General features: G+C 43.1%; 1 protein-coding gene across 2 annotated transcripts in view; it reads left to right on the forward strand.

Moving 5' to 3' along the window:
* Nucleotides 1-18,641, forward strand: part of HTT (huntingtin) — a 454,111-nt gene that overhangs the window by 306,129 nt on the left and 129,341 nt on the right. For both annotated transcript variants that reach the window (XM_063135886.1, XM_063135887.1), the window contains exon 48: nt 12,911-13,121. In XM_063135886.1, the coding sequence (XP_062991956.1) occupies nt 12,911-13,121 (211 nt within the window). The remainder of the gene's footprint in view (nt 1-12,910; nt 13,122-18,641) is intronic.

An 18,641-nucleotide genomic window follows, 5' to 3' on the forward strand; every position in this document is an offset into this window, starting at 1 on the left:
CGTGCCCGTTCTGATCACGATCTAGATCATGTTTTGAGCCCCCCCTTTTTGCCCCTGTTTTCTCGTGTCAACGACAGCCTGTCCGAATTGCCCAAATGGCACTTTGGACGGGCTGCCACTGCCCTGCCTGGCTCCCGCCAAGCCCCCTGTCCCCGCTCCAGCCACGATCTCGGTTGCAGTCGAAGCCCTCGTTTTTAATTACTTTTATTTTTTGCTAAAAACCTGGGCTGGGAATTTGTTTCACATTTCCCCAGCCCTGTTTTAATTGTGCAAACAGTCCTTTAACTTTTTTTAAATTATTTTAATATAGGGCTTGCCTTTGCTGCTCCTTAATATGTCAAATCTACAAAGGTTCTGTTCTACCCTCTGTGACTCTTGTCAACAACCTCTGTTTTTCTGCTACCACGCTCTTCCTTTTAAGAGCAAACTTTAAACCTTTGTGTGTGAAAGTGTGCATGTGCGTATATCACAAACCTTTGGTAACAAATAAGACCAAGCAAGGTGGGGTTTTAATTAACAAAACAATATTGAAAATGTCATTTACAAGAATAAGGATAGTTTACTACATCTTAAGTTTCATGGTATTAAATTAAATATACCTCCCTCCAGATCCCAGGGAAAACTACTCTCCCCCAAAACTATAGCCCAGGTTCCCTAATCCTACCCCGCTGAAAGCCAGTCCTTCATAGAATCATAGAATAGCAGAGTTGGAAGGGGCCTACAAGGCCATCGAGTCCAACCCCCTGCTGAATGCAGGAATCCACCCTAAAACATCCCTGACAGATGCTTGTCCAGCTGCCTCTTGAAGGCCTCTAGTGTGGGAGAGGCCACAACCTCCCTAGGTAACTGATTCCATTGTCGTACTGCTCTAACAGTCAGGAAGTTTTTCCTGATGTCCAGCTGGAATCTGGCTTCCTGTAACTTGAGCCTGTCATAGACCCGCTTTTGGGAGAAGACTGAGGCAAAGTAGGAATTGAGCACCTCTGCCTTTTCTTTGTCATCTGTTATCAATTTGCCATCCTCATTAAGCAGTTGAACCACCATTTCTTTCCTCTGTCTTTTACTACTCACATATCTGAAGAAAGCCTTTTTATTGCTTTTAGCATCCCTTGCTAATCTCAGCTCATTCACAGCTTTGGCCTTCCTGATGCCATTTCGGCACTTCTGCGCCACTTGTCTGTACTCTTCTTTTGTAGTCTGGCCTTCCTTCCACTTCCTATATGTATCCCTTTTTGTTTTCAGGTCATCTCTAAGCTTTTTGTGGAGCCACATTGGTTTCCTCTGTTGTCTTCTATCTTTTCTCCTTGTTGGAATTGTTTGTAACTGTGCCTTTAAAATTTACTTTTTTAAATATTCCCACCCATCCTGCACTCCTTTTCTCATTAGGCTCATTTGCCATGGGACCTTACTTATCATAGTTCTGAGTTTATTAAATCAGCTTTCCTAAAATCCAGAGTACGTGTTTGCCTACACTCAACTTTTGTCTTCTCTCCCTCACAAAGAAAACCCAGTGAGCCCCTCTCACTCTCAAACAGCTCAACATTCTAACTCCCTCCTCCCACCAACTTGTCATTGCCTGTAAAAGAAAGGATTTGTTAAAAGCAAATCAAGCCCGCAACCAAATACTCAAATATATACTGAAACAACAAAATAAAGTACCATTTCATCACAGGTACTCTCAAGGCTACACTGTAGCAAGGCTGCTTTGACAGCTGTGCACAGGTGGGAAGATGGGGTGTAAATCTCCCCTCTAGAAAGGGTGTCACAGGATTCAATGCACTGTGCTGAACCTTGGGGTTCACTACTAGGCCTCACCAGTTGCTGGTGAGTCCACTGCACCTATTTTTAAGGGACATCACCCCATTTTTTCCTCTTAAGATCACTTTAACTGCTTCTATTTTGACAGCTGTTACTTTTGTGTAGAAAAATGGGGTGGCATACACTTTTATATGAAAATAGGGTGTTTGGGCCTCGAGGAGGGGTGTACTAGAAGGATGGGATCCCCAAACATCTCTGTGTCAGTTTAATTATTATTATTATTATTATTTATTTATACCATCAATCCCTGGGTCCTTGGCTAACTGGGAGATCTTGATAAGTGGGGAAAGTGCTGATGATTTGGCCAAGCAGCTCACTATTGGATTGGCAAATTTATGTATGGATTACAAGTCAACCCATTGTGGGTAAAACACCCTCTATAACAAACCATCCTGATAAAACCCGTCTTGGTTCAGACAACATGCTAATCCACAATTTTGGGAGATTGAGCTGGTTTAAATGGGATCGTAACTTTTTCAGTGTTATATAATTCTTTATAAAAAGAAAGAAAGATTTTAATCACTTAATTATTTTGTGCATATTCTGGAATACTTGCAAATATATTGAACGTATTTCTTTCAGATTGTTCCTATTTTACCTTAAAAGCTTATATGTCCTATTACTCTTTTCAACATATTTTTGTTTTGTAAATCTCAAAGACCTCTCAGCATCAAAAATATCTTTCATTTCTAGCAATCTTCCTTGATAATTAATACCCTCCAACATATTTGCACCTAGGCTTTCTTTGAGTTTATCTTCTAACTCACAAAAAGATCTTTCCTATACTCATAAACATATCTTTCCTATACTTTTTCTCTGCTTTCGCTAAGCAAAGAGAATTCTCGAACAACAACCCTGAATATAGACTTCTGCGGTATCCCAGGCTCAATTTGTGTCCTATACAGAGTTAGTTTCAAAGAAGTGCTTTAATTGGTCCTATATACAATAGTGTACATTCATCAGCAGAAAAATATTAAGCATCCAGTTTCCCTTTTAGGCCTTCCATAAGATAATTGATATGATAGAAACTGAAGCGTGCTTAGATGATGTTCTCTGATCTATTCCTGTTTCTATGAGGAGAGATAAAAAAAAGTTTATTCTTGAAGAAATGGGTGTCAGTTAATTTAAGGTTTCACATCCTTTAAAGAAAGCAACTGGTAATACATTTTGACTTAGCATTGTCCCCTGCCATCTGTCCAAGGCAGGGATTGAAATGCCATTGAAACCACCTCTTATAGTGGGGGCTGCTTGCATAAAAAACCATTAAGATATGGCAATTTGTGGTAAGAAAGTGCTACTTTGCTCACGTTTACTTTAGCTTATATATGTCATTTAAGATAGAGACCCCCCCACAAAAAAAAATTAGAAATCAATATGGTGACCATCTTTCAAAATGGCAGACTCTATCTTAAAAATGGTATAGATAAGCAGTTGAGGTTTCTTTTTTAATGTTTTTTTGGTCAAAAAATTCAATGGTACTATCTTAAAGTAGGTATTTTAATAAATTTCCTTTAAAAAACTATTTTTGATTGCACTAATTAAAAATAACATTTTTATGTCTGAAACATCTGCACTTGCATGTATGAAAGTAACACACATAAAAAAGGCTAGAACAGTTCACCAGCTAACTGCCTGCAGTCTCTATAAGCTTCTTATTCTGACCTATGACAGTAGTGACAAAGGCCTCAACCTTCCAACAGTGGGTTGAGAAAAGATCCAATGAATCACTAACTTTTCTTTACTGGGTGACAGTATTGAACCTAGTGATTCTTTTGTTGACATTCGTGTATTCAATCCGCATGGGGGATTACAGTTGCTTCAAAGAAACTGAAGAAAATGATACCATGGTTCTTTGTTTTTGATCATTTCAACTATGCACACTGGTTGAGTATTCATATTAAAGATTTAGAAAAACTTCCTGAAAGAGCAGGGACAGTGCATGAAGAATTTTCAAAAGGGAACTTTGTAATCCGAACGACAAAAAGGCCTTTTGTAAGCTATTGCAGTGGATCAAGCACTTGAGCAACAAAATGCTTGTATTAAAGGCGAAGGAGGAGCTATTGGTCTGTTTCAAGACGCAAAAGCACTCATGCAGTGGGCTTTGACTGGTCCAGAGATAACCAGGTTAGTTGATGAATTCTGTATTGTGGGTGCTAAAATCCATCCATCTCTCCACCATGAACAATTCGAATCATACCAAAAGAAATTTCTCAATAAGACAAAACTGTTGACAGATTTTTTCTTAGATGTGTGTAATCCCTTTGAAGAACCAAGCAGTGATCTTTTTTTATCTTCATACACGTCTTGTCGCAAGCTCTGATAGAGTGGAGGCTCTTCAAAACCTTGAAGAAGGTGGAAGAAACCTCTATCCTACATTCATCAAGCAACGACTTTCAAAGAACCCAAGTGTAAGTGTTTTTAGCCCTCTTAAGATGAACAGCAGGAAGTTATTAGCAGATCTAGAGGCAAGACTGATCCCTAAAGATGTTAAAGTCGTAAAAGCTCTGAAAAACGACATCCAACTATTTTCAAAGCTTTTCATTGCTGCCTAATACCGTGAGTTGCATCTAGACACATTTTTCCAACATGAGAATCAGCTGTTTCCCCCTTCTCTTTCTTTGGATGGAGGAATTCGGTCATGTGTAAAATCAGACCTAGCTTCCATTCTTGAAAATGTAGCATATGATGATTTCACAGGTCAATGTGATGCTATTGTGTTTGATGGTGCAACTCTTATCAATATGCTCTGTCCAGGGACATCAAAAACATTTGGAGAATACTGCACACATGAGTTTCAGCAGTACACTGCAAAAGAAATTGACAACTGAGTTGTAAAAAGGGCTGATTTCGTCTGGGACACTTACTCTGGAGATAGTATCAAGAAGCCTACACAGCAGAAAAGAGGACTTGGAGTTCGCTGACATGTGACTGAAGGAAGCCTTGTTCCAAAAAACTGGGCTAGCATCCTTAGAAATGATAAAAACAAAGAAGAACTTTTTGGTTTGTTAGCTTGAGTAATAGTAAGGGGAAAGATGAGTTTTAAGATTGTAATGAATGATGTCGGAACATTTTTCTCATCATGCTCAAACACTTCTCTCCAAGGGATATTTTCAATACTAGAAGCTGATGGTCACATAATACTTTACACTGCGGATATTGTTTCTCATGGCGCAGTCGATGTTATGATCAGAACTGTAGATATGGATGTGCTTGTCCTCTCTATATCTTACTATCACTTCCTAAAAAGCCTTGGCCTTCAGAGTCTGTGGATTTTGCTTGGTGTTGGCAACCGGAAGCACCATATATCTGTGCACAACATCTCAGAGGTTCTAGGGGAATCAAAGGCTATTGCCCTAAGAGGCTTCCACACTTTCACCAGATGTGACACTACATTGTCATTTTCTGCTAATGGAAAACGAAGTGCTTGGAGTTGCTGGATAAAATTTGAAGATGCTGCAAGCTCATTTCTTGTACTTTCAACCCTTATGCCATATCTAAGCCCAGAACGTCAGCAGAAACTTCAAACTTATGTCGTTCTGCTTTACAGTACAGAATGTGCTGGCATGTCCATCAGTGAAGTCAGGAAAATACTGTTTACATCAAAAGGTAGACTGCTAGAAAATGTGCCGCCTCCTGCAGCTGCCTTGCAAAAGCACATTCTAAGGGCTGCTTATCAGGGTGGACATATGTGGGGGCAGTCTCATATTGCAAATCCGGTCTTACCTCCACCTTCAGAATGGGGTTGGATAAAAACTGATGGCATATGGGCACCATTATGGATATCTCTTCCAGCAATATGGGAGAGTTGCAGAGAGTTGGTCCGCTGCAACTGTAAATCAGGATGCCAATCATGCTGCAGTTGCAAAAATGCTGGCGTTCCATGTACACTACTGTGTAAGAACTGTAGGGCAAAGTCTACTGACCCAATAGTAGAAGAAGAACCATTTGAGGACACAGATGTTGTATTGTAATATTTAAGTGCCTAAACATCAAAGACAATGATTTCATGTAATTATTTCTTAAGTGTAGTTTAATTTACCTATACTTCAATATATGCCAATGTTACACATTAAATTTAGAAATGAGGAATACTGTAATAACAGTTAATAGTTCATATTTTTGGCTGTTTTTTCCCTATATAAATAAAAAAATTGATATATTTTCAACATTGGATGGGGTGTTAAATGTTTCATTAGTGAAGAAATTTTACCAAAAAAAGTATATTTTTTTTCATTTTTCTCATTTTTAAAGCAAATTTATTAAAATACTTACTTTAAAATAGTACCATTGAAATTTTTGACCAAAAAACATTATAAAAGATGCCTTAACTGCTTATCTATCCCATTTTTAAGATAGAGTTCGCCATTTTGACTTCTAATTGATTTTTTTGGGGGGTCCCAATCTTAAATGATTTATATAGGCCTAAAGTAAACATGAGCAAAGTAGCATCTTCTTACCACAAACTGCCAGATACTTACACGAACCAACCCAACTATTAATATATCTAACAGTTGGGATATTGCTACAGTTTCTTAAATAATTTTACATAAAAGGAACTTGGGCTTGCTTTGGTGTGTAGATATTTTTTAATATTAACTTCCAACTTCCTATCTGCCCCTTAAGGATCAGAAAACAACCATTGCCATCCTTTACCTGTTCCTCTAAATTAAACTGCACTGAGGGTCTTATAAAAATTGCTATCCTTTTTCTTAGTATTAGGAAATGAAAAAAAGTTGTTCTAGTCCTATACTAAACTAAACTAAACATTTGGGTTTCGATTCTTAAAAAGAGTTCCTTTTGTGTATACGCGTGAATATATTTATTTACTCCCTTTGGGTGTGGGGTCAGCCTGAGGGCTAAATTTCATTTCAGAGAATCTCTTGGTGCTGCGTTCCAGTGGTGGTGGAGATGAAGGCAAAATGGGCTGGGCCTCCAGTACCAAGGATGGATCTAGGAGTACTCCCAAGCTACCCACCTGCTCCTTCAGCATCCAGAACAGGTTGCTTCCCAATTCCCAGACTCAGGAACCACCAATTCACAGAGCTTCCATCTTATCAGGATTCAGTTTCAGTTTATTCTTCTTCGTGGTCTCTGTGCATCACACATATGGGCTCTGCGCCTGCGCGAAGCCCCGCTTCGGGAATCTTCTATAGCTAAGAGGCATTTTGGGCGGGAACCCCTCCCCCTCTACTGCGCATATGCAGAGGGGTTCCCGCCCAGATTCCCTCAGTTCTTCTTCGACTGTCTCAACAACAGCCTCGTTGGGAACGCTTTCTTAAAACAAAACGAATATAGCTAAGACTTAGACAGGAACTGGAGAAACTAACAGACCCAGTGTTTGAAGCCATTTACACAGAGGCGACAACACCGGTAGCCATCCCTTTTCTCCCAACACTAGCAAAATCAGTGAAGGAGCACTGGAAGGACCCAGCGACTCTTCAACCCTCATCAAAGAGGCTGGATAACATGTACAGAGTATTTGAGAAGGACGCGGAATTTTTATTTACACATCCCCAACCCAACTTGATAATTGTCGAGTCTGCCCAGGGACGTTCACAAAGAGTGCACACAGCACCGGTCGACAGAGAAGGTAGACGCTTAGACCCCTCATGGGAGGAAGATTTTATTCCACGGCTTCTCTAGGACTGAAAATAGCCAACTACCAGGCTACAATGTCGAGGTACCAGCTTTTCCTCTGGGAAAAGATGATGTCCCTCTGTGAACATCTAGGAGATGATCAAAGGGACCTGGCGAGAATTTTTCACGCTGAAGCCACGTGCATGGCACGCCAACAAATCGCGACCACAAAACATCAATCGGATTGCGGAGCTAAGACCATGGTGGGAGCGGTGGCATTGCGTAGGCATGCATGGTTAAGATCTGCAGGCCTTTCGCAGGAAGCGAGGACATACATAGAAAGCTGTCCTTCGACGGTTCTGGCCTCTTCAATTCCACCACTGACGAGGCAATGGATATGGTGCAGAAAGCGAGAACAACTGCCAGGAAAATGGGGATTGGAGCTATGCAGCAGAGTCAATACTGCAGCAGGGAAGGAGACAATTCCCTGCATCAAAGCCTAAATTCCAACGTCGAAGGCAAGATTATCAACAGAATCGGCGTCTTTGACTTGGCAGCCACCACTGATACGACTTCCCCCTTCGGCAATCGTTTATCAACATCAATCAAGACATGGACCCAAATAACAACAGACAAATGAGTTCTCTCGATAGTCGAAGGGGGATACAAAATAGAATTCGACTCCCTACCACCGACGGGACGTTTAAAGCGAACATCACCATCACCACCTCTACAAGAGGAAGTTTTGGGAGCAATACGGCCAGTGCCGAAGAAACAACTACACCGAGGGTTTTACTCTCGGTATTTCACTGTCCCAAAGAGCGACGGAGGAATTCGTCCCATTTTAGATCTAAGGGACGTAAATTACTACATCACACCAAAAAAATTTCGAATGGTCTCCCTTCCCAATATACTACCACTTCTCACAGAGCATTCTTGGTTCGCCTCCATCGATCTAAGGGATGCTTATTTCCATATAGCCATCCATCCCAACAGCCAACGGTTCCTTCGTTCCATCATCGGCGATCAAGCTTTCCAATATCAAGTGTTGTCCTTCGGCCTTTCAACAGCTCTGAGGGTATTCACAAAGTGTATTGCAGCAGTCTGCTCCCATCTCAGAAAGCAGGATGTACAAATTCACCCTTATATAGACGACTGGCTGGTGGTAGCAGAATCGAAACAAACCCTTCAACAACATATTCTCTACGAGAGCTCCTGAACCAATTAAGTCTCTTAATAAATGTAGAGAAGTCTGTCCTCACTCCAACCAGAACGATAAAATACATAGGAGCAATCTTAAACTCAAACACCTCAAAAGCATACTTACCTGTAGACAGAGCAACTACCATAAGAACCCTTACAGTTCAAGTGAGAAGACAACGAACTGTGACCGCTCACACAGTACAAAGACTGTTAGAACTAATGGCATCAACCACTATGGTAGTGCCTTTCGCAAGACTCAAAATGAGAATCCTACAAATGTGGTTCAACAGACAATTCAGCCCGTTGCAAAACGCAAAGAAAACCATTTTAACCTTACCACCAAATGTGATCAAATCGTTGAAATAGTGGGAAAACCATCACAACCTCGCAAGGGGAGTACCATTCCAACCCCCCACTCCAACCACGGCAATCACAACGGATGCTTCACTCGACGGTTGGGGGGCCCCATCTAAATTCCTTAAAGGTGCAGGGTGCTTGGACGTCGAAGGAAAAGAAAAGACACATAAATTATCTCGAATTATTGGCTGTCCAAAAAGCCCTCAAGGCATTCGAGACAAGAATACTCAACCAGCATATTCAAATAACCTCAGACAACACAATGGTTGTGTTCTATCTCAACAAACAGGGAGGAACCAAATCCCCACCACTAATAAAACTTACCATACACATATGGGAGTGGTGCGTTCGTCGTTGTATATCCCTGACAGCGGTCCATATAGCAGGACTGGACAACCAGCTAGCAGACACTCTCAGCAGACATGCGTCAGTTGTGCACGAATGGAGTATTCATCCCATGGTCATCGATCAGATTTTTCGAATCTGGGGGAAACCACAAATAGATTTATTCGCAACGGAACGCAATGCAGTCTGCGACTTCTTCTGCAGCAGAGCAGGAATAGGAAGACGATCACTAGGAGATGCGTTCCTTTACAAATGGGACCACTCCTTCCTGTATATATTCCCGCCATTTCCTCTCATAACGAGGATATTAGCCAAGATTGTCCAAGACGATGCGAATTGTATAATTCTGACACCCTGGTGGCTGAGGCAGAATTGGTTCGCCACTCTCCTGAACAGGTCGCGGGGCTTGTTCTGGGAACTGCCCACGAGAAAGGATCTTCTCTCCCAGCACCGAGGTCAGATACATCACCCGGACCTACACACGCTCCACATGACAGCATGGAGGCTAACTCCTCGATACCGAGCATCAACTTGACAGCCAAGATCCAAACGGTCTTGGATGTAGCACTAAAACCTTCCACAAGACTGAATTATAACAAGAAGTGGGCTGCATTCAATTCATTTGCTATGGAAAACGGTTTTCTTCCTAAAACTTGTTTAGTTAATCAGATCTTGTCATTTTTATTGTTTTTAGTTGACAAGGGTCTGAAAGTTTCTTCGTTAAAAGTATACTTAGCAGCAATCTCCTTCTTTCATGATTGCATTGATGGTTTTAAGGTGTTTTCACACCCAACAGTTAAACGATTCTTAAAGGGCCTATCTAACCTAAACCCACCAGTAAGAACTTTCTCCCCTTCCTGGAGCCTTTCAGTGGTACTCCATGCATTGTCAAAGACACCTTTTGAGCCATTAGCGACCACTGATTTAAGCCTTCTTACATTTAAAGTTGTATTTTTAGTAGCAATAACGTCTGCAAGGCGAGCAAGCGAACTATGTGCCTTGAGAATAGACGAACCATACCTTGTTTTTCACTACGACAAGGTGGTGCTCCGTCCAGATATCCAATTCCTACCTAAGGTGGTGTCTGCGTTCCATGTCAATCAAGACATTGTCCTACCAGCATTCTTTCCATCTCCTTCCACTGCACTGGAGAGAACTCTTCACTCATTAGATGTGAGGAGAGCCTTAGCGTTTTACAAGGATCGTACTGCTCCTTTTTGGAAGTCACAACGTTTATTCGTTTGTCATGGAGAGAGCAAAAAAGGCCAACCTGTATCATCTCAGAGACTCTCCTCCTGGCTGGTCCAGGGCATTACTCTAGCCTATCAGCTGCAAAAATTGGAACCCCCAAGATCGATCAAGGGGCATTCCACCAGAGCTGTCTCTACATCATCTGCCTTCCATCGTGGCATCACCATCCCAGAAATATGCAAGGCAGCGACATGGGCCCGACCAATGACATTCGTGTCACATTATAAACTTGATGTCCGGTCGAGAGCTGACTGCTCCTTTGGCAGGGCAGTATTGTCATCTGTATTCACCTAAGGACACCAACCCTCCTCCGGTGAGTAAAAGCTTGCTAATCGTCCATATGTGTGATGCACAGAGACCACGAAGAAGAAGGACAGGTTGCTTACCTGTAACTGTTGTTCTTCGAGTGGTCATCTGTGCAGTCACACAACCTACCCACTATATTCCCCTCTTGGTGTCCATCAAGTATTACTAATGCTTTCAACTAGTTTTTTCAGATACACCTAAAGGTACCCTAATTCCTCAGACGAGGCCTACTGGTCTCAGAAGAACTGAGGGAATCTGGGCGGGAACCCCTCTGCATATGCGCAGTAGAGGGGGAGGGGTTCCCGCCCCAAATGCCTCTTAGCTATAGAAGATTCCTGAAGCGGGGCTTCGCGCAGGCGCAGAGCCCATATGTGTGACTGCACAGATGACCACTCGAAGAACCACAGTTACAGGTAAGCAACCTGTCCTTAGCCTTCATCCAGCTCATCACAGCCTCCAGGCACTGGTCCAACACTTTCACAGCCCCAGCTGACTCTGACGACAAGGAGAAGTAGAGCAGAGTATCATCAGCATACAGATTACACCCAACCCCAAAACCCCTAATGACCTCACCCAGTGGCTTCATATAGATGTTGAACAGCATGGGGAATAGAATAGAACCCTGTGGCACCCCGCAGCAATGGGGTGGAACAGCGATCCCCCAATACCACTCTGGAATTGGCCCTGCAAGTAGGAGCAGAAACACTGAAACACTGTGCGTCCTACTCCCTTCTCGCAGAATCGATCCAGTAAGATACCATGATCAATAGTATCAAAAGCCACTGAGAGATGGTAGCACTCCTCCTTTCTTTCACCCAGAGTAGGTTGTGGGTCAGAGCCATGTTTCAGTGCCATGATCTGGCCTGAAACCAGACTGAAATGGATCTAGATAATCAGTTTTCTCCAAGAACATCTGAAGCTGCCCAGCCACCACACGCTCAAGCACCTTGCCCAAAAAGGGGATATTAGTAATGGGGTGGTAGTTCTCACATACCTCTGGGTCCAGGGAGGGCTTCTTCAGGAGAGGGCAGCAGAAACCGCTCCCTGACAGAGGGAGGCATTTACCATAGAATCATAGAATAGCAGAGTTGGAAGGGGCCTACAAGTCCAACCCCCAGCTGCCTCTAGTGTGGGAGAGCCCACAACCTCCCTAGGTAACTGGTTCCATTGTCGTACTGCTCTAACAGTCAGGAAGTTTTTCCTGATGTCCAGCCAGAATCTGGCTTCTTTTAACTTGAGCCCGTTATTCCGTGTCCTGCACTCTGGGAGGACCAAGAAGAGATCCTGGACCCACCCAATAAAGAACCAGGACAATGTAGGGCACCTTTGCTGATCCATGGTACTCCATCCCCCCAGGATGAAAGACCCAGGAAAAATCTGTATTTATTTAGGGTAAATTGTAAGCAAGTACAATTTGTAACATTGCACAATGTCATCACTAATCATGGGGCATGTCAGTTAAGGCATCAGCCCCAATTCACCTCTGGATCCTGATTTCTGTTGCTTTGTGGAACTTGAACCCACATCAGATAACCTTACCTCTGGACTTAAACTGGCAGTTTTTTTATCATTGAATATTTACTATGCATTAAGCTTAAGTCTGCATGAATCCAAACTAAATATCCTTTATTTTGTGAGGTTTTTGTACATAAATAAATAGACAAATATTTTCAAAATGTTTTAGTATTCATGGTATCTTGCAATAGGTGTCCTCCAAATTTCAACTTTTTGAATGTTGTGGATGTACATTGGTCCTGTGTCTAATGTATTTGAGCTTGAAAGGAATTTATGGATTAAAATAGCTACCCGATTGAGAGTGGTTATGCAGCACATTGTGTAAGATAATGCTTTAAGTCATATGTTTAATTAAGTTTTTGTTTTAATTTCTGTTTTATTATTATTGTTAGCCACCTTGAGTGCCATTTTTGGTGGAAAGGTGGGATATAAATTGAGTAAATAATTTTAAATATAGTTTTATTCAGAATTTTCAATTTTCCCTTTCTGTGGGAAAATATCTTTTTGACAACCTTTCTTCTACCATTTGTTATTCCAGGACTTCAACATAAGCCTTCTAGCTCCTTGCTTAAGCCTTGGCATGAATGATATCTGCAAAAACCAGAAGAGACTTTTTGGAACTGCCTGTAGGGTAACTCTCAGTCATGTGACTGCTGTTATAAAAGAACTTCCCACCAATCATCACATTTTTCAGCCGTTACAACCAATTGAAACATCAGCATATTGGAACAAGCTAAGCGATATCATTGGTAATATTAGTAAAACTATTTACTTTTATAAAGCACTTTGCCACGTAGCAATGTTAACCAAGTTAAATCTGTACAATAATAAGTAGAACCAATACACTGTTATCTGAGTGTTCCTAGCCAGTTAGGCTAATGAGCAAATGTACACTTATCCTGCAGAAAGCTGTGGACTGTTTTCCTATCAGGATGCATGGAGAGAAAAACCATGCCAGCTATGTGTTTGCTGAAGTAAAGCCACTTTTTCCCTTTCAGCCTGAGCACCAGCAGTTGTTTTAGGTCTCTAGTAGAGAGGCCAAATCATTCGTTGAAGGGTAGTTTACCAGAGCCAGTGTTTCAGAAAATGTAGTTCACACCCTTTCTGCCTGGAATTTACTTGACAGAGTGACTGTAGTTCTTAGGTATTCTTGAGGAGGACTGTTGTTGTTGTTGTTGTTGTTGTTGTTGTTGTTGCTGCTGCCTTCCTTTCATATTTTCTTCAAAGACAGATGGAAGTTATCCTGCTGCTTCAGACATTGGCCTGATTCTGGTAGCTCTCTCAGTCAGGAGTAATGGGATATCTTTTTCAGATAGCAGGTGTCCACATAGTGTTCCCCTAAGCAGTCCACCATAGTCTATATGTGAGTCTTAGTTGCCATCAAACTGCTGCAGTGATGCTGAGACCTTTTGTGTCAATCTAGCAAGGGAGAGGCTGAAACAGGAGGGCTGGTTCATCTTCTTTGCCTGTAAAAAAGGAGAGAGAAACTCCATGTTGGTTCATGATGCAAGTTCAAGAGCATTGCGAGTACAAGAGCACCTCAAGGATGACTACGTGCATACGAATGAGACCCTAGCATTGAATATTCCATGGCCCGTGGGCAAGCACATTGATGTTAGCTTTAGAACCCCAAATCAACAACAAAACACCTCTCCAGGCTCAAGCTTTAAAAAATGTGTACAAACAACAATGGTAGTTTCAGGCAACAGTAGAACATCAGGGAGAGCTTCATTTTGAAAAAGGTGGATATAAACATGACTTGTCCATGTTGGTTTTGTTCTGGTTATGGCAGGGGTAAGGAATTAGCTTAAGGGAATTGTAGATCAAAATATCCAGAAGTCCACAAGCTGCCCACCCTTGGCTTGTGGGTATGAGAATGAGTCTTAATTCATACTGATAATGTTATTTTTAGCAGATGGATCTGAGTGGCTTTGTTGTAAATATGTTTTCTAATACTTTTATGAGAAATAATCGGGAAATATTTGATTCTTCTTCGTGGTCTCTGTGCATCACACATATGGGCTCTGCGCCTGCGCAGGGCCAGCTTCGGAAACTTCTCTAGCTGAAAGTCTTTTAGGCGGGAACCCCTCCCCCACCGTCCACTGAGCATGCTCAGGGGTTCCCGCCTAATCCCCTCAGTTCTCTTCAACCGCCTGTAGGGTCAACAGCGTTTGGAGACTTCTCGTGTGTGGTATACTTTACCTCAGCTGAAAATATTCTATTTTCCTTCTTGTCTTTTCTCTCCAGTTTTTCTAACCTTTTCTATTTAGTTATTAAAAAAAAAAGGATTTGTTTGTTGTTACTTAGCCTTGTGGCTTATGGCACATCAAGGCCTCTTCAATAAGTGCCCCGTTTGTGGGCTGAAGATCACGCAAACCGATGGACACTCACTTTGTTTGGTCTGCTTGGGGGAAAAACACATTGTGGAATCTTGTGTGTTTGTTTAAGTTCTCGAGGCAAACGAGAAAGAACTGCTCAGACCGCCTTCGGGCGATACTCTGGGATAAGGCGTTGGAGGCAGTGGAGAAACCGAGACCATCTCGACGCTCCAAATCTCCTATCGTAATGAAGTCTATGCCCCAACTTCCTCCAGCACGGAGTGAGCCTTACTGGTTCCCCCCTCCTCCTCCTCTCAGTCCGCATCCGCAAGAGCGGCAAAAGATTTTCTAAGAGAGCGAGAGAGTGTTCTGAGGCACACGACCCTCAGAGGAATACGAGCAAAACTCAAGAATATAAATGCGAGGAAAAAGTTGTCGATACTGATTCGTCGATACCGAGGAGCCCTCTACCGAACACATTGGTACCGAGGCATGCGGCAGGGCATAGGAGCCCTATGTCGAGCCTTTCACTGCAAAGGTCTCCGCCGCTACCGATAAGCCCGATACCGAGGCTATTTCGCCACCTATAAGCCGATACCGAGGCTATCACTTTCCCTACCTATAAGCCTGGTACCGAGGCTATTGCTTCCGAGACCATACTCGATACCGAGACGGGCGACTCCATCCTCGCCACCGGTACCGAACTCTCTGCAGCAAACAGAATATATTGCTGACTCGCCGGCACCGTCTCCATTACGGATCATCACGGTACTGGCTGATGACCCTACCATAAGGGCATCGGTCTCGGAAGGCAAAATTAGAGGTTCGTCCATGGATAATACCTCGGCTGATCGGGGCCCTTTTTCCCCTCGATACCGAGAAGAGCCACAACCCATCGATACCAACAGATGTCGGTACTGATAAATGCCACAGCAACCGTCAGTCGATACCGACACGCGTCGCCTTATGGTTAAGCCCGGGACCATTCACCAGTTTTAACTCATTCAGGTCGCCAGTATGCCACCCATGGCGAACGACCTATGTCCCCTCCAAGAATGCGGGATTATTACGCTGATTGGCAACCTCCCCAGTATCCTCTGTATTATTACGAGGATTGGAGACACAGAAGGCACCTAGATTACTATTATCAGTACCCACAACCACCCTCCGACGATCTCCCATCCACCTCTCCCAGAGGATGTCATGGCCATGCCACTGCCGCCTCTACCATCGGTACCGAGGCGCGCTCCGCAACCAACGCAAACCGCAGTACCAACCACTCGGTACCATCACAAACATTGCAGACATTGCCTACATCAGACATGGGACTGGATGTTCCATCGGAGGAGGATTACCAATCGGACTCCACAAGATACATCACCACCAGATGACCTCGTGGTCACTGCAGACGTGGTGTCCCCTTCAGATGACTTAGCAAACTTTACTGATCAGGTACAAAGAATGGCAACGTCCCTACGGACTCAAATATCCCAAGCTATAGAGAAATTTAATGACCCAGTTTACGATGATGTATACTGTGGGTCACCAACGCCAGTGGCTATTCTATATTTGCCTGTGCTGCTGCACACAGCGCAACAATCATGGAAGCTGCCCTCCTCTATGCCACAACGTTGAGGCTAGACAACATATATTTATAAGATGCAGAATTAAATTGTCCCTTTCCTATTTACACACCCAAAACCTAACTCAATAATACTCAAATAATGCACCAGTGGACAAAGAAGGCCATAGGTTGCACGGCCTGAGGAGAAGAGTATACTTTTCTACAGCTTTATCCCTTCATGTGCATAATTACCAAGCCACAATGGCAAAACATAAGCTCTCTTTATGGGAGGAGATTACATCTCTCTCCGGATTCTTGCCAGATGACCAAAGGGAACTGGCAGATGTTTTTGTACTGAGGCTATGAGACTTTCTCGACAATAGGTTAATACAGCACGCCATGCTACGGACTGCGCCTCAAAGCCATGGTAGTTTCCATTGCACTACGAAGGCATGCGTAGCTAAGGTCCGCAGGGCTGTCCCAACAGGCACGCACCCGCATAGAGGACCTGCCGTTCGATGGAAGCCAGATCTAACCACTACTGTTAGAGTCCCCATGGCTGGCCTCCTCGGTAGCAATAATAAGTAGCTTCTTCAGTACACTGAACCTCTCAATACCGAGTCTTGCAACAATATAACTAGCTTTTTCAGTGCCTAGCCTGAAACCTCTCGGTACCGAGACTAGCAACAATATAACTAGCTTTTTCAGTGTCTAGCCTGAAATCTCTCGGTACCGAGACTTGCAACAATATAACTAGCTTCTTCAGTGCCTAGCCTGAAACCTCTCGGTACCGAGACTGGCAACAATATAACTAGCTTCTTCGGTACCGAGAATGAGACTGGCAACAATATAGCTTCTTCGGTACAGACTGGAGCCCTCGATACCAAGAGTGGCAATTACATAACTAGCATCTTCAATACAGACGCTGGAATTCTTAATGCTGAGACTGGCAATAACATTACTGGCTTTTTTGATACCAAGGTTGGAATTTTTGGTACTGAAAATGATAATAACATAACTGGTTTTTTCGGTACCAAGGCTGGAACCCTTGATACCGAGATTGGCAATAACATTAATAGCTTCTTTGGTACAAACGCTGAGACTCTTGATACCAAGAAGGCATTTCGCATGTAGCTTCAATGTCAGAGGGTGAGATGTAATATCTCTCCCCTCCAAAGCCAATGGACATCGGTCCACCACATCAGGCAGTGTATACCTTGCAGGCTAACCACCAATTGCAAGGTCCCCATTCCAGAGTCTCTACGCTCTGAGTGCTTTGCTTTCAATGGAGAGTGTTTTATTACCATGATGTCTGATGTCATCATTTTTTGGGGGGGGCCCTCCCTTGGAAGAGGAGGGGACACAATGTTAAATGGGCCACGTCTCCTGAGAATACCATACAAGCATGGATACTGGCTTCAGTACCGTGATGGGGATACGTACAACCGAGATCACTGTCATTGCAACCGATAAACAGGGCTCAGCTGTTACAGCCACAATGCATCAGTACAATTACTTAGCTCTTCCCCATTCCACCCCCATTCCATGGGACATCAGGAGATCAACTTGGGGAAGATGAGTTAGAGCATAAGAATAGACCTGATTCCCTTCAGTCCTTTGAGGACTATCAGTCGGTCTCAACATTGCTCTCTTCTGCATCACCTACACAGGGCAGAACCTCCTTTGGAGGACTTATACCACTTCCCGGTCATTGAGGATGACCAGGCTTGGTATTGAGACACATAACTAGGTAAATAAATTGCAGGATTTTGTATCTCATGCTGTATGTACTCAGAAGCCAACTCTAGTGTCGATATTTTTCCTCCCAACACTGCTTCTGACAGTTAAAAATTCCTGGAAGGGCCCTTCTTGATGGCCCTGACATTGGAAAGTGCAGAATCTTTACAAAAGGTCCAGTAATGGACATGTTTTTTTTTCCTTTTCTTTATGCACCCATGTTCCAATTCTATATTAGTTCTGTTAGCCCCAAGGGGAGTTTTCAGAACATATTCATCTGCTTTGGGCCCCAGAGTCATACACTATCTAGTTATGATGTCCAGATACAACTTTTCCTCTTGTCAGCAACTTAACATGACCCGTCACTTCACTGTGAGTTGAGAGCGATGGTGTGCGCTCTGGCGCTTCGCATGCATACCTATGATTAGCAGGTCTCACTCTGTGAACTAGATTGATGATTTACCATTCGAGGGTGAAGGATTGTTCAATCTCATTGCTCATCTCGTTTCCTGCATCAGAACCAGCAAATTACAGATGACACACTGTCCTTCTTAATGCTGCTTCTCAGAAGGGAGTATGTTTTGCCCCATACACATAAAGTATGCATACTTCCATATAGCCATTCAGAACACTCGCCACAGGTACCTTGG

This window comes from Elgaria multicarinata, chromosome 10 (assembly GCF_023053635.1).
Source record: "Elgaria multicarinata webbii isolate HBS135686 ecotype San Diego chromosome 10, rElgMul1.1.pri, whole genome shotgun sequence".
Taxonomy (NCBI): Eukaryota; Metazoa; Chordata; class Lepidosauria; order Squamata; family Anguidae; genus Elgaria; species Elgaria multicarinata.